We start from the raw sequence: 14,332 nt of genomic DNA on the forward strand, positions 1-14,332 counted from the left end.
ACACGGACTCCGTACATAGATCCAACTATAAATTGATTTATTTACTTGAGGCTTGAGGTAATATGATATGGATTATTTGGTGGGATTTTGTTCTGTAACTGAAATCAATACATCAATCAACATATATTTAAAACCTTAATAAAACGGTAGGAAAAGTGTGTCTGTAAATTTTAGGTAAATTAAAAGAAAGATGCCTTATGTTTTCTGGCACTTTAGAATATTGCTACTCCATCTTTCCCGTGGATGTCGTAAAAGCCACTAAGGATGGGGCTATACAAGCTTGGGATTCTTCTCGTTAAGACCTATATTGTAACCATATTCAAGGAATAAATGATTACGGTAACCGGGGATGGTATGAAAGCAAAGTATCGCCAATTTAATATCACATAAAAAAACTTAATCTGATGCTAGTTCAAACTGAATGAAGTCTTAATGTAAAGAAAAGAAATGCTAAAATAAGTGGAAGAGAAACTAAAATGATTTTATAATATATCTATTTGAAATTGGCAATCCATCTTATATTTACATAATATTTATTTATGTAAAACTCGCAGCAATTTCTTGCAATATTCGTGTGAAAAGGGGTCCAGTGCTCTTACAGACAAGTGTTCAAAATTTCGTGAAACCAATACTAAACTGAACGGCAGCATTTACCTAAGCTTAACCTAAGAGAGTTTGTATTGCTAGCATTAATTCCGAAATAACGATTTGCAAGAGCACACTCTTTAATCCTGGCAGATCTCCCGGTTGCCTTCTTGGAGGGGAGCCCAGGGTCCGCCCATCGATTCAGAAGTCAGGTAATTACAAAGAGCGACCCACGTCTGACCCTCCATAACCTTAAAGGGGATGCCAGCCCAAATTGGATCGTGATTTGTAAGAGCACTACTTTAATATATATTTTACATTATAACCTTTTAATTTTGGCATGGAATAAATGCCAATTAATTTATTATTAGATTAGCTCTAAAATTTAGAGGTAATTCCTGTATTTTCGTCTTTTCAAAGTCGCGTATATACACGCGGGTACGTCTAGTAAAACATTTGACATTCTTGCATGTTTTTTTTTTAGGAACTGATAGAATTTCCTTCGATATTGAAATACTGGTATATAAACAAATATCCCATTTTCTTGTCAATGGAGAACGTTAAGAATTTTGTAAAGTCTGTAAGTATACATATACACTAGTTTCTGTTGTAGTCAAAAATACTTAATAGTTGGTAATTTTATATGCATTCAAAGTTCCGAAAAATATCGAGTCCTGCTAACAGCCACGTGACCGCTTGTGACGTCATTTCACAACACGCCGCGCCTTGCAGTCGCTTAGCATCAAGTCGCCGGCGATTATAATAGATAATATAGCTTGCGCTGTAGTTAATTTGGTTGTGTTTTCGTCGGCGTATAACGAAGTCTTAATAATAGTAAATGAATATTATTCGATTAATAAAAAGGATGAAGGATTTGAAAAAACACAATCGGATAATCTACCTAAAATAGATGAATTAATGTTTGCACACCATTTATCAACAAATAGTGATTTCGTTGCCGCCGAAATGAGAGGATAAAAAATGCAAATTAAACTTTTCTCGCTACTACTTAGATGCGTAATAGTTTATCAATTGTAAATCAAATACCTGGCAACATTGTAAAAGCTGATGATCTACCGAACATGGTAAAATAAAATAAATGCCTAAATAAATAAATCTGTTAAACTTACCCATGTGTAGTTGCAGTGGATTGAACTACTAATGGGTAAGTTTAACATATTTCATATCGGCAAGATACAGCTATGGCGATGATGCTATTGGTTATGTTCAAGTAAAAAAAGTAGGTGATGTATGTACCGTTAAATATTGAATCACACCAGAACACCGTATACGAACCACACCTTATCATTGCAGTTTAGAATGCAATGAAAAGGTTCTGAAGTTTCATTGTTCTCGAGTTCTTATATTATGTATTACCTACTATGTAAAAACATAACGGAAAGTTTTGACACTAAAGGTTTTGCACTTCTGACATGATTTTGTTTATAGGTAATAAATAAATGTAAATGATCTCTCTTATCTCCAAATGAGCCTCTTCATAGCTTTTACCCCTTTCTTTCGTATTTTAACGACCTTTTGAACTATAAAAACAACTTTTCCGGCGAATTAGTAGTTGCCCTTTTTTCACAATTAGGCACAACACTTCCTAGTGTTTGGATTGGACATTTTAAAAAGTATTCAGGTATAATTTCGAGGGATAGGCGCGCGACCGCAAGCGTACGAGCCAGATTGAATGTGTTGTACGATGACGTCACACCGTCACCAGCAGCCCGCGTCGGGCGGTTACAACTTCTTTAACTTCTAAATCGGGAACTAATTTGCGTATTGACGTAATTCTTTCTCTAGTATTTTTTATTTTTATCAGAGAATATGGAGTGCTAATAATCAAAATTAGTTAACATTCTCCATTGGCTAAGCCCTCTTTGTGGAATTAAAAGTTAATGGGAGTCGAATATTGCTATAAGTTATCTTTAATATAGCACAAACATTTCATAATTCTGATTTGTTTTCAAATAAATCGACCTCAAATTCAACTGGCCCAATTTGGCGGCAAAATTGATAAATTTTGACAGCTTATCAAAACGTCAATGTCAAATCTTCCAAATAACAGCCAATAATGAAATACAATTTAGGACTGGCCGTTTATTATTTGAAAAAGGAATGCAAAGCCAAAAGAGAAGTTGGCAATAGACCGTGTCTATATTTGTAGGGTTAGCGGGCTAGTCGTAGCCCTACAGTAAACCCTAGGGATGGCGTTGGTTCGGAACTGGAATTCTGAAAAAGAAATATACATTAGTAGTCAAACTCCTAAAAATAGTATCAGAATGAAGAAATTACCTCTTCCCGTTGACCTAACAAATTGTAAATAAAGGCACATAAGGGAATACTTGCGTTTAGGTACTTGATTTTTATAAGAACATACAATTTTTATGAGAATAAAGGTGATATTCGACCTATGCTTTGTGGTAAAGTGGTCGCCATTACTAGGCAAGAGCCTCCTCCATATCATCTTTATTCAGAACAATTACAGTCCCTAAATTTTCTTTGTTGATGAGAATACCCAGGGTGGGTTTCATGGTAATTTGTATATTCACACTGTGTCATTATAAAAATAAAAATTTATAATACAAATCTTTTGTCAATTTTTATTATTACAAGTTCAGTATATTTTAATTTTTGTAAAACAAAATGGCGCATACCCATAGAAAGCCGGGAAACTAGTGTCGGTGTTGAACTGGAAATTCACTGGTGTTTTCGGCGACGCGCAACTGTAACTGAGATAGTCGTCCGACGCGTGGAGTTGCCTGCAAAACAATATTAAGTGATTAATTTAATATACAATAACACGATTAGTTTTTGACGACAAAATGGCGGCGCCGATATAGTCCGCCCCCTATACTTCGATTGTCATCACATGTACATATATTTATACACATACATACATATAGTCACGGCTATATCCCTTGCGGGGTAAACAGAGCCAACTGTCTTCAAGACAATAGGTCACAGGTCTTGAAAACAGTTGCCTGAATGTGGTGGTTTCTTCACGAAGTTTTCCCTCACCGTAAGCCAAGCAAACCCATTATCATAATCCTCAACTGACCTGTTTAGATTTGGCTCCGAAGCGCTTCTGGTGATCTTCGGCATTGCACGGAGCATGCACTCGAGTGAGGCCAGTATCTGCCTGAACAGCGGCCTCTGCTCCCGGACAAACTTGATGCAGTCTTCGAAGAGCCTCTTCAGGGCTTGCGGCGCGTCCGCCCGCAGCCTTCTGGCGTCAGGCCGGAGGAAACCTCGACCCACAGACCACAGGATCTGAGGCATAGTTTGAATTAGCATGCAAAAAATATTAAATGTAATTTTAAATTTTCGAAATTTGAATTTTTGCAAGTACTTAAATTTTTGCTAATTTTTTTTTCTAAATAGATAATAACTACGCTATTTCTACATCAAACGGAACGTGTAGTGCGCGGACACAGTTATACAACTCAATCAGTGTTATTTGTCCCGTACACACCTACATACCCACACACACACATACAACGAGTTGTGTGACACCACGCTACCTGATATAACGAGTTGTGTGACATCACGATACCTGATATAACGAGTTGTGTGACACCACGATACCTGATATAACGAGTTGTGTGACATCACGACACCTGATATAACGAGTTGTGTGACACCATGCTACCTGATCCTTGTTGTTGAGATGCGCGTAGGGCAGCTCGGCGGCCATCAGCTCGTACAGCACGATGCCGTACGCGTACACGTCCGAGCGGAACGTGTAGGGCGCCGGCACAGTTATACAACTCAATCAGTGTAATTTGTCCCGTACATATTCTACATACCCACTCACACACATATAACGAGTTGTGTGACATCACGATACCTGATATAACGAGTTGTGTGACATCACGATACCTGATATAACGAGTTGTGTGACACCACGATACCTGATATAACGAGTTGTGTGACACCACGCTACCTGATATAACGAGTTGTGTGACACCACGCTACCTGATATAACGAGTTGTGTGACACCACGCTACCTGATATAACGAGTTGTGTGACACCACGCTACCTGAAACAACGAGTTGTGTGACACCACGCTACCTGATCCTTGTTGTTGAGATGCGCGTAGGGCAGCTCGCCGGCCATCAGCTCGTACAGCACGATGCCGTACGCGTACACGTCCGAGCGGAACGTGTAGGGCGCCGGCTCGTCCATGCGCACCACCTCGGGCGCCATCCACAGGATGGAGCCGGTGGGCTGCTGCCACTGCACGCCGCCCAGCGAGCTCGTCTCTGTATATATATATATATATATATACAGGGTGACATTTAATTCAACTGCATAAATTTAACTGTTAAGTGTACTCATCTAAATGATATTTAAAAACGTTAAAAGAAAAATATCGGTTCATATTTCAGAAAGTACGAAAAAAAAAATAAAAGTATCAAAATCCACGATCCTAAATACGTCATATCACCCAGGCCGGCGGAAAAGCGACGCGTAAGATTCAGAGGTCAACGACACAATTCATTCAGCTGAGCGATCTCGAAAACTCTGTACTTTACTTGATCTTGATACTAGAAAAATAATTTATTTTTCAGACATTTATTTACATGTTTAGTTTTAATTTCTTTTTTTAGTTATTGGTCTTTAATAAAGCGTGTGACGTAGTTGAGGGTTTTTTTAAATGTAAAAATGATGACGTTTAATTTAAATAAAAATAGGCCCAAACAGCTTAGAAGCATGGGTATAGTCTATGTTTATAAGGATGCAGTTGTTTTAAATGTCACCCTGCATACATATGACGATTGGGTCATACATGCCGATGAAATACTCATTGAGGCTAGGATAGGTGAGTGTTTTTTTTTTTGTGTTGCGTTTACACACGGCTCGGGTGATACATACATACATACGGTTACGTCTATATCCCTTGCGGGGTAGACAGATTGAAAAGACTGATAGGCCACGTTCAGCTGTTTGGCTTAACGATAGAATTGAGATTCAAATAGTGACATGTTGCTAGCCTATCGCCTAAAAGAAGAATCCCAAGTTTGCAAGCCTATCCCTAAGTCGCCTTTTACGACATTCATGGGAAAGAGATGGAGTGGTCCTACTCTTTTTTGTACTGGTACCGGGAACCACACGGCACGACCACTGATTCGAATTGAAAAATTCTTTTTGCATCGAATAGACCATTTATCGACAAAGACTTTAGGCTATATAATATCACGCTGCAACTATAAGTAGCAAAATAATAATGGAATATGTGAAAAAAACCGGGAAAAATTATTCATCCTTGAACTCTATCAATGATGCCCAAAATAATTATTCCACGCGGACGAAGTCGCGGGCACAGCTAGTATGCCGTGTAGTTTCCGGCATTTAAGAATAGAATCACTCCATATCTTTCCCATGGATGTCGTAAAAGGCGACTAAGTGTGGTGGGCAAGTCACTATGGAACGTGGCCTTTCAGTCTTTTCGACTCTGTATGTATGTTGTTATATATGTTATACTAGAGGCCGCCCGCGACTTCGTCCGCATGGAAACCCTATCAATCCCGCGGGAACTCTGGGATAAAAAGTAGCCTATGTGTTATTCTGGGTCTTCAGCTACCTACATACCAAATTTCATGGTAATCGGTTCAGTAGTTTTTGCGTGAAAGAGTAACAAACATCCATACAAACTTTCGCCTTTATAATAGTAGTAGGATATTAGATGTGGGTATATGCATTGACTGTGGTAGTAAACCGCACGTCTCACCTGACCACCGAACCTTCGCAGTCGCCAGGCCGAAGTCACCGATCTTGACGGACCAGTCGTCACGCAGAAATATGTTGTTCGATTTGAGGTCCCTGCAAAAAAGAAAGAAAATTTAAAAAAAAAATTGCCGTGTGCTTTTAGATACTCAGTATAGAAATTAAAAAAATAAAAATAAATAACCGTGTGCTTATAGATACTCAGTATGGTACCACTCCATATATATCCCATGGAGGTCGTAAAGGCTACTAAGGGCGATTGACGACCTGTCACTATTTGAACTAACTACAAAAAAAAAATGCATGTACATTTTTTTTTAAATTGATATGAGGTAATGTAATATTTATTATTTAGTTCAAAATATTAATTTTGTATGCCCAATGGCGTAAAATTGACATTTTATTGGTACACAGGTTGACCCTGTGATAACCTATGTTCACAAAATAAACGATTTGATTTGAATCTCAACGGAGCGAGGAGCCTTCGCACCGTTGAGTTATAAAGGCAATGGAGGTCTCTTAAGTTGGTTGCCTGTCATCAGTATAAGTTTTAACTCTTGCTTCCTAGTATGAGTATGTAAAGAGAGGTCTTATTAATTCGGTTTTTCCTATCAATTACCAGTATAAGCTGAGCCTCAGTTTCATAGACCGACTATACAAAGACAGGTCCACTTGAATTGGTCCTACCTATGTATGATATTCTTCGCGTGCAGATAGTCCATGCCCTGTGCCGTCTGCCTCGCCACGTCGATGAGGTACAGCATCGGGAACGGAGTCTCTAACACGTGAAGATGCTGGTAGAGCGAGGAGCCTTCGCACAATAGAGTTATAACGGCAATAGAGGTCTTTTAAGTTGGTTGTCTATCACCACTATAAGCTGAACCCTCGCTTCATACTATGACCATAAAAAGACAGGTCTACTAAAACTGGTCCTCTCTAACCTGTGTATGATATTCTTCGCGTGCAGATAGTCCATGCCCTGTGCCGTCTGCCTCGCCACGTCGATGAGGTACAGCATCGGGAACGGAGTCTCTAACACGTGAAGATGCTGGTAGAGCGAGGAGCCTTCGCACCACTGCGTCACGATGGCCAGCGACGGTTTCGACACGCAGCCCATGAACAGCAGGATGTTGCAATGCCTCGTCTTGCGAAGAACTGCCACCTGAATGGGTGATAAAATTTTTTAAAATTTTAAACAAGATCGAGGAATAAATATGTATGAAGAAATCTTCATTTTCTTAAGCTCATCTTTCGCGTGGATATAGTAACAGGCGACTAAGGGATAGGCTTCAAAACTTGGGATTCTTCTTTCAGGTGATGGGCTAGCAACCTGTCATTATTCAAATCTGAATTTCATCATTCAGTTACGAGATGATCGTGAGCCTTTTGGTTTTTCGAAACTGTTGGCTTTGTCTTCCTCGTAAGGGATAAAAACGTGATTATATATTATGTTTAAGTGTATGTTATACATAAGTTCATATTACCTCATTTTTGAAAGCCTGCAACTGCGCAGGAGTCGGCGTTTTAACGTTCAGCGTCTTGACCGCGACGGGGCCGTGCCAATGCGCTTTGTATACTGTCCCGAAACTTCCAGAACCTATGAACATTTTTTTTAACTAAAATACAATTGTATATCATGTAAGAGCGTCGGTTATCGAATCGGTGGTTAAAATGCGTATGGCGCAAAATGGCACATGTTCGAATCCCACTTCCCACCATGTACATACATACATACATAAAATCACGCCTCTTTCCCGGCGGGGTAGGCAGAGACTACCTCTTTCCACTTGCCACGATCTATGCATACTTCCTTCGCTTCATCCACATTCATAACTCTCTTCATACAAACTCAGCGGTTTCGGGTACTTTTGACCTGACCCTTTACCAGGATGTCCTTAATTTGATCAAGATACGTTCGTCTAGGTCTTCCCACTCCGACCTTTCCCTCCACACTCTCCTTGTATATCTGCTTAGTCAATCTGCGTTCATTCATCCTCTCCACATGACCGAACCATCTTAACATACCCTTTTCTTTTCTTTTTTCGGCCATGTACCTCGACTATTTTCGAAGTTATGTACATTAGTTTGAATACTAACCGATGCTCTTACGGTGAGGGAAACATTGTAAGGAAACCTGCACATTCAGGCAGCTGGAGTATCCACACAGAGAGTGTTAAAACATACATACATATGGTCACGTCTATATCCCTTGCGGAGTAGACAGAGCTAACGTTGCCGTTGTGCCGTGTGTTCCCCGCACCAATACAAAAAATAATAGGACCACTCTATCTCTTTCCCATGGATGTCGTAAAAGGCGACTAAGGGATAGGCTTACAAACTTGATATTCTTTTCTAGGCGATGGGCTAGCAACCTATTCGAATCTCAATTCTATCATTAAGCCAAACAGCTGAACGTGGCCATACAGGTCTTTTCAAGACAGTTGTCTCTGTCTACCCCGCAAGGGATATACACGTGACCATATGTAATGTACGTATCACCCGAGCCGTGTGTAACACCACACAAAAAAAAAAAAAAACACTCACCTATCCTAGCCCCAATGAGTATTTCATCGGCATGTATGACCCAATCGTCATAACTCTCCCTGGGTGACAGGGCGTTCTTCCAAGACTCGTCCGCCGACCTCGCCCTGGGCCTCCGCGGCCTCAGGGTCCCCGTGGGTGAGGCCTGAGTGCTTTGACTGTGCTGCTCCTTGTCGTCAGCGGCCGCTGTCGCGTTTTTGCATGTAAGATAGTTGGACGACTGCGGTGAGTTGGTGCTCTGTTGATGATAGAAATTAATTGTCAAGTGTTAATTAAAATATCCTCTCATGGGTCTACTGGAAGAGATTTCTTTTGAAATAAGTAGCACTTTTGTACAATAATAACTGTATTGAATGCTCCTGTTTATAATTTCGTGTACAAAAATAAATAAATAAATAAAATAAAATACTTGTTACAGAACTCAGATGGATAGCCCATTCCCTTAATTGGCATTTACAATTAACATGGGAAGAGAAGCAGCTGTGTGTACATACATACATATAATGACGTCTGGCCTATCAGTTTTTTTTTCAAGACTGTTGGCTCTGTCTACCCCACAAGGGATATAGACGTGACCATGTATGTATATATGTATGTATAACATCAAGGTGCGTTCATACCTGATTGTTATATTTCCTCTGGTGCTCAGCCAGTGTCATGGGTCTCTGCACCATGTTGATGCAGACATTAGGAGCTGAGTTGGAGCGGTCCTGCTGATTCAGAGACCTCGGATGCTGCTGCCTGAGGGGCAGGAGACATTCAACTATGAATGATTAAGTCTACCAATCTATACTTATATTATAAAGCTGAACAGTTTGTTTGTCTGAACGTGCTAATCTCAGGAAATACTGGTTCGAATTGAAAAACTGTTTTTATGTTGAATAGACCATTTATCGAGGAAGGCTTTACGCTTTATAATATCACGCGGCAACTATTAGGAGCGAAGAAATAATGGAAAATGTGAAAAACAAACGTGGTAATTATTCGTCCTTGAGGGCTTCAATGATGCCCAAAATAACTATTCCACGCGGAAGATGTCGCGGGTACAGCTTGTGGATTAATAAGTTATTAATAAGTTTAATAGGCATACAATCACTTTTTGCCATATAAAACTTTATTCTTCTCATACATATTTCTAGGATGGGTAGGCAAGAACTACATATTGCCACTTGCAATTCCTGCATACTTCTTTCGCTTCATACACATTCATATAACTCACTTCATGTAAACTCAGCAGGTTTAGGATACTTTTGACCTGCCTGACCTTTTCCAGCACGCCCCCGTTGTCATCAAGGTTCTATTATATCTTATGATTCGATTATATTAAAGTAATCGAGATATATTTAATATTAGGCTGCAAGTTGTGGAAGTTAGACGGGAATCTATTCCAAATACACGTTCAAACTGATAATCTCCTTTTGTAAACATGGTCAACAAACATCATGGGTCTGGTGTAACAGTGCTTTACAAAACGCAAATCACAAGTGCTGTTATTTTACATATCATACGAAACACAAGCGTATATTATAGAGCACAAAAATAAGAATTCGGAGATTAATTTAGTCGTGACGTAAGCGTAAATGTTATCCATCCATCGTACTAAGTAGTCATGAAGTCAAACAGAAAACTTACAGATGTCGCTTGTTTAAACTAAGTCACGTCGTCAAGCGTTGTGAGATCTAGCTCGTAGAAAATGTAGTCATGTGGTCAAAAATAAAAATAATATCTGTGGCTTTTATAACAAGGTTTGTCAGGTCGTATCTCAGCAAATAACAGAGTAATGCCGTCAAACATAAGATGCTGTTTCCATTTTACTAAAATAATAGAGTCAAGTCGTCAGACATACAAATATTTCATTACGGTTGCTTCAGCATATTATGTATATTCCTACAGCACAATCATAACACAAGTGCACCCACAGTGCTTATATTTACCAAGAAACGTCAAACTCCTTCATCTTCTTCGCTGGCGAGACGACCCTGTGTTACGAGCGAGTTTTAACCATAAATCTTCATAGGAAATGATTAAAATAACCGAACATCAATTTTGGTAAGCGCTGAGCTTGCGCTGTGAGACTTACTCATCGAGAATTGGGTTTGGTTTCCATGAATGCACAGAAATATATTCACTGTAACTTCGACACTTTTTCTATTCGCTTAACGAATTGAAATATAGTTTTTTCATTGGGGCTACTGGGAATTAAATTAAAGTTTACCAAATACATATTTGAATTATGTTAAAAACAATGGTTAAACAGATTTGACGACGATTGACTACGTGTCGTCAGTATATAGAAGTTTACCATCCATTATACCATTATTTCATTATACAGTATTAAAGCTAGTAGCTTCCCGCGTCTGTCTCCATGTCTGTATGTTTTCTTAGATCTTTTAAACTACACAACGTTTAACGCACGAGTTAAACGCATTTCATTAATAGATAAGACTAATTCAATAAAAAGGTTTACGTATAAATACCGCCCGTGCGTAGCCGGGTCGGGACGCTGGTAAAGTGAAATTGATTATCACTCACTTATTCTGATCACCCCTGTTGATCATATGATGATAGCCGAAATGTGGGGGGAAGTGTAGGATGCCCGCTTGTGTCTCCGGATTCTGTGCCAGGAGCGCCGCGTAGTATGTGTCTGTCATTCGGACCTAGCAATTATATGAAAACCTTCATTGATATGAAACACCTTACGTAATTTTCATGTGGTTACTTTTATTTTTCTTCCTGAATATAGTCCCGGTTATATCCTCGATATTCTGGAGGGCAGCCCTGGGTAAACCCTTGACCATGGATCATAGATTTTGGAGTCAGATTTTCTCAGGAAGCGACTTGCATTTGACCTTCGCAACCATTGCAGGAGAACCTAACCCATATTGAGTCATGGTTACACATCCAGTCGCCTGAATGTGCAGGTTTCCTCACGATGTTTTCGCTCACCGTAAGATCATCAATTAGTATTCAAACTAATGTAGGTACATAGCTTCGAAAATAGTCACTGGTACATGGCCGAAATGGGATTCAAACCGGCGACACCGGGGACTCCTTATGTTGTTATTTTTTTACAACATGAAAACAAGAACAATGATAAAGATCCAAATTTGCCGTGACGTGTGGTTCCCAGCACCAATAGGTGCCGTGTGAATCGCAGCACCAATAGAAGAAAAACCACACAATAAACCACTCCATCTTCTTTTCATGGATGTCGTAAAAGGCGACTAAGGGATAGGATTTTTTTTTAGGCGATGGCCTAACAAACTGTCGCTATTTGAATCTCAATCCTATCATTAAGCCTTACAATTGAACGTGGCTTATCAGTCTTTCACGACTGCTGGCTCTGTCTACGCTGTAAAGGATATAGATGAATAAATTACTTTATCCACAAAGTTTTTCCCCGATTCAACCAAGTCAAGTTTTAATTATGCTCACCTGATGGCAAATACTTGGTACTTTATCAGCACAGCGCTGATGAAACTTGAAGTTGCACTGCGAACAGTAGAAACCGTTGAACAGCAGCCTCCGACAGCACTCGCAGAAGGCCAGCGTGAAGAATGTCTTGCGGGTGAATTGATGTGATATATGAGACATTATCGGCAGCTTGTCTAGTGTTCTCACTGTCACCTGAGGAATATAATGATTGATGAGTTGAATTAGTTGAAAATTAAGGATATCCTGGCAAAGGGTCAGGTCAAGAGTACCCGAAACCCCTGAGCTTGCATGAAGAGAGTTATGAATGTGGATGAAGCGAAGAAAGTATGCAGTATGCAGAGATCGTGGCAAGTGGAATGATGATGTAGTTTCTGCCTACCCCTCCGGGAAAAAGGTGTGATTTAATGTATGTATGTATGAGTTAAATACACATTATGCCTGTGGTTCTGACCCTTTAGCATAATACCACCCATCCCTTTCCCATGGATGTCCTAAAAAACAACTAAGGGATAGTATCCATTCCATATCCATCCCATGGATGTACTAATAAAGTTGGGATTCTTCTTTTTAGTGATAGGCTAGCAACCTGTCAGTATTCAAATCTCAATCTCATCATAAGGTCATGCAGCTAAATGTAGCTTTTCAGTTTTTTTCAAGACTGCTGTCTTTGTCTACCCAGCAAGGCAAAAAGATGTGACTATATGTAAAGTAAAAGTAAACAATATTTAATGCAAGACAAAAATTAGATACATTTGCCAAATATTTGTTACTAGCTGCGCTCCAGTAGAAATATGAGGATATAAAGTTCTCTATGTGTAATTACAATCCTAATATTCTACCAGTGTACCAAATTCATCAAAATACATTGTGAAGCTTTTACAAAGTGCAGAGGTAACAAACACACACATCAGCACATCCTTACAAATTTTGCATTTATAATATTATTAGTAAATGCAAATTATATGTATGCAGGAAAGCCTTGCAGAATTAACTACTTAGCCAAAGTGATCTGATGACATGTCCGAAAGGAAATAAATTTTGTTAATAAAGAAGAAAATAAAACAATGCACCACACAATATCAACAGTTAAGTGTAAATAAAACAAAAATGATAAATACCAAAAACAAACAATGGAAAAAATTACTCAGGTTATTTTTTAATAAGATACAATTGTTTGCATGATTTAGAAATAAATAAGATATTGGCAAAAAAATCTTTTCATTGAAATTCCAATTGAAAACTTTAAGCAGCTCACACAGTTTTAAAGAAGCATTACTGGTGCTTACCTCCTCGGCGTCGATCATGGTGATGTCCACATCCCACGGTATCACATGATTATTGCCTGTCCGAACCACTTCACACATTTCACAAGTCAAATTCCTCAACTTAAGCGCCTTTGAAAGCGCATCACGTAAAGTCACCCCTTCCTTAACTTGCACGCTTGTGCGCTGCTGGTTTGGAAGGTGCGCCCGCAAGAACACCTTCGGTTGCCGGGTGAGAGTATCATACTTCTTCGAGTCTTCTTGCAAGGAACACTCTTCACTTCTGTCCGGCGATTCTGACTGCAACAGCTCGCGCAAGGTTCGCTCTCTTTGTTCTAAATTATGCAACTTAGACGTTAACTCCTGATATTCAGACAAATACAACGAAGGAGGGTGCTGGAAACCAGCGAATTTTGCATTCAGAGCGTCAATGTTTTCACGAGTCACGTTTATTATACTTTGAATATTCCTTATTTCATATGTTGGGTCAGCTACGTCGTCGCTATCGGTAGAGGTCGACATATTATCACTATTGAGGGATAATGCAGGTATATTTCCATTAATTTTTCTTGAACAATTTTCGTTCTCTCCAGTAACTGCCATTTCTTTTCCTAATTATTTTTTATTTTTCTTTTCTTTGACTACCTACCTCACGCAATGCCGCAAATGTTACCATATTTCGTTATTAGTTTCTACCATTTATATGTCAAAATTTAATCGATCGGTCAAGAATAATGTGAAAATGGCCTTGTAATGTGATCCATTCATTTCATTCA

At 39.3% G+C, this 14,332-nt stretch overlaps 1 protein-coding gene across 1 annotated transcript; it reads right to left on the reverse strand.

Annotated features, from left to right (window-relative positions):
• Window positions 1-918: 918 nt before the first annotated feature.
• LOC106132949 (raf homolog serine/threonine-protein kinase Raf) lies at window positions 919-14,223 on the reverse strand. The gene is made up of 12 exons (XM_060954451.1): window positions 13,581-14,223; window positions 12,295-12,486; window positions 11,392-11,516; window positions 9,480-9,600; window positions 8,863-9,097; window positions 7,803-7,915; window positions 7,260-7,480; window positions 6,323-6,414; window positions 4,663-4,853; window positions 3,650-3,861; window positions 3,246-3,350; window positions 919-2,820 (listed from the first exon to the last, which is right to left on the reverse strand). Exons 1-12 carry the CDS (start codon window positions 14,157-14,159, stop codon window positions 2,790-2,792), a joined length of 2,217 nt encoding a protein of 738 aa, XP_060810434.1. The 5' UTR covers window positions 14,160-14,223; the 3' UTR covers window positions 919-2,789.
• Between the last annotated feature and the right edge of the window lie 109 nt (window positions 14,224-14,332).

The sequence above is a fragment of the Amyelois transitella genome, chromosome 4, assembly GCF_032362555.1.
Source record: "Amyelois transitella isolate CPQ chromosome 4, ilAmyTran1.1, whole genome shotgun sequence".
NCBI lineage: Eukaryota > Metazoa > Arthropoda > Insecta > Lepidoptera > Pyralidae > Amyelois > Amyelois transitella.

Bases quoted from the DNA above. Each gene is read 5' to 3' on its own strand.
- LOC106132949 (XM_060954451.1), bottom strand. From the start codon at position 14,159: ATGGCAGTTACTGGAGAGAACGAAAATTGTTCAAGAAAAATTAATGGA. The intron at 12,487-13,580 runs GTAAGCACCAGT...TATATTCCTCAG, and splicing joins CCATGATCGACGCCGAGGAG to GTGACAGTGAGAACACTAGA. The intron at 7,481-7,802 runs GTAATATGAACT...TCACCCATTCAG, and splicing joins TGCAGGCTTTCAAAAATGAG to GTGGCAGTTCTTCGCAAGAC.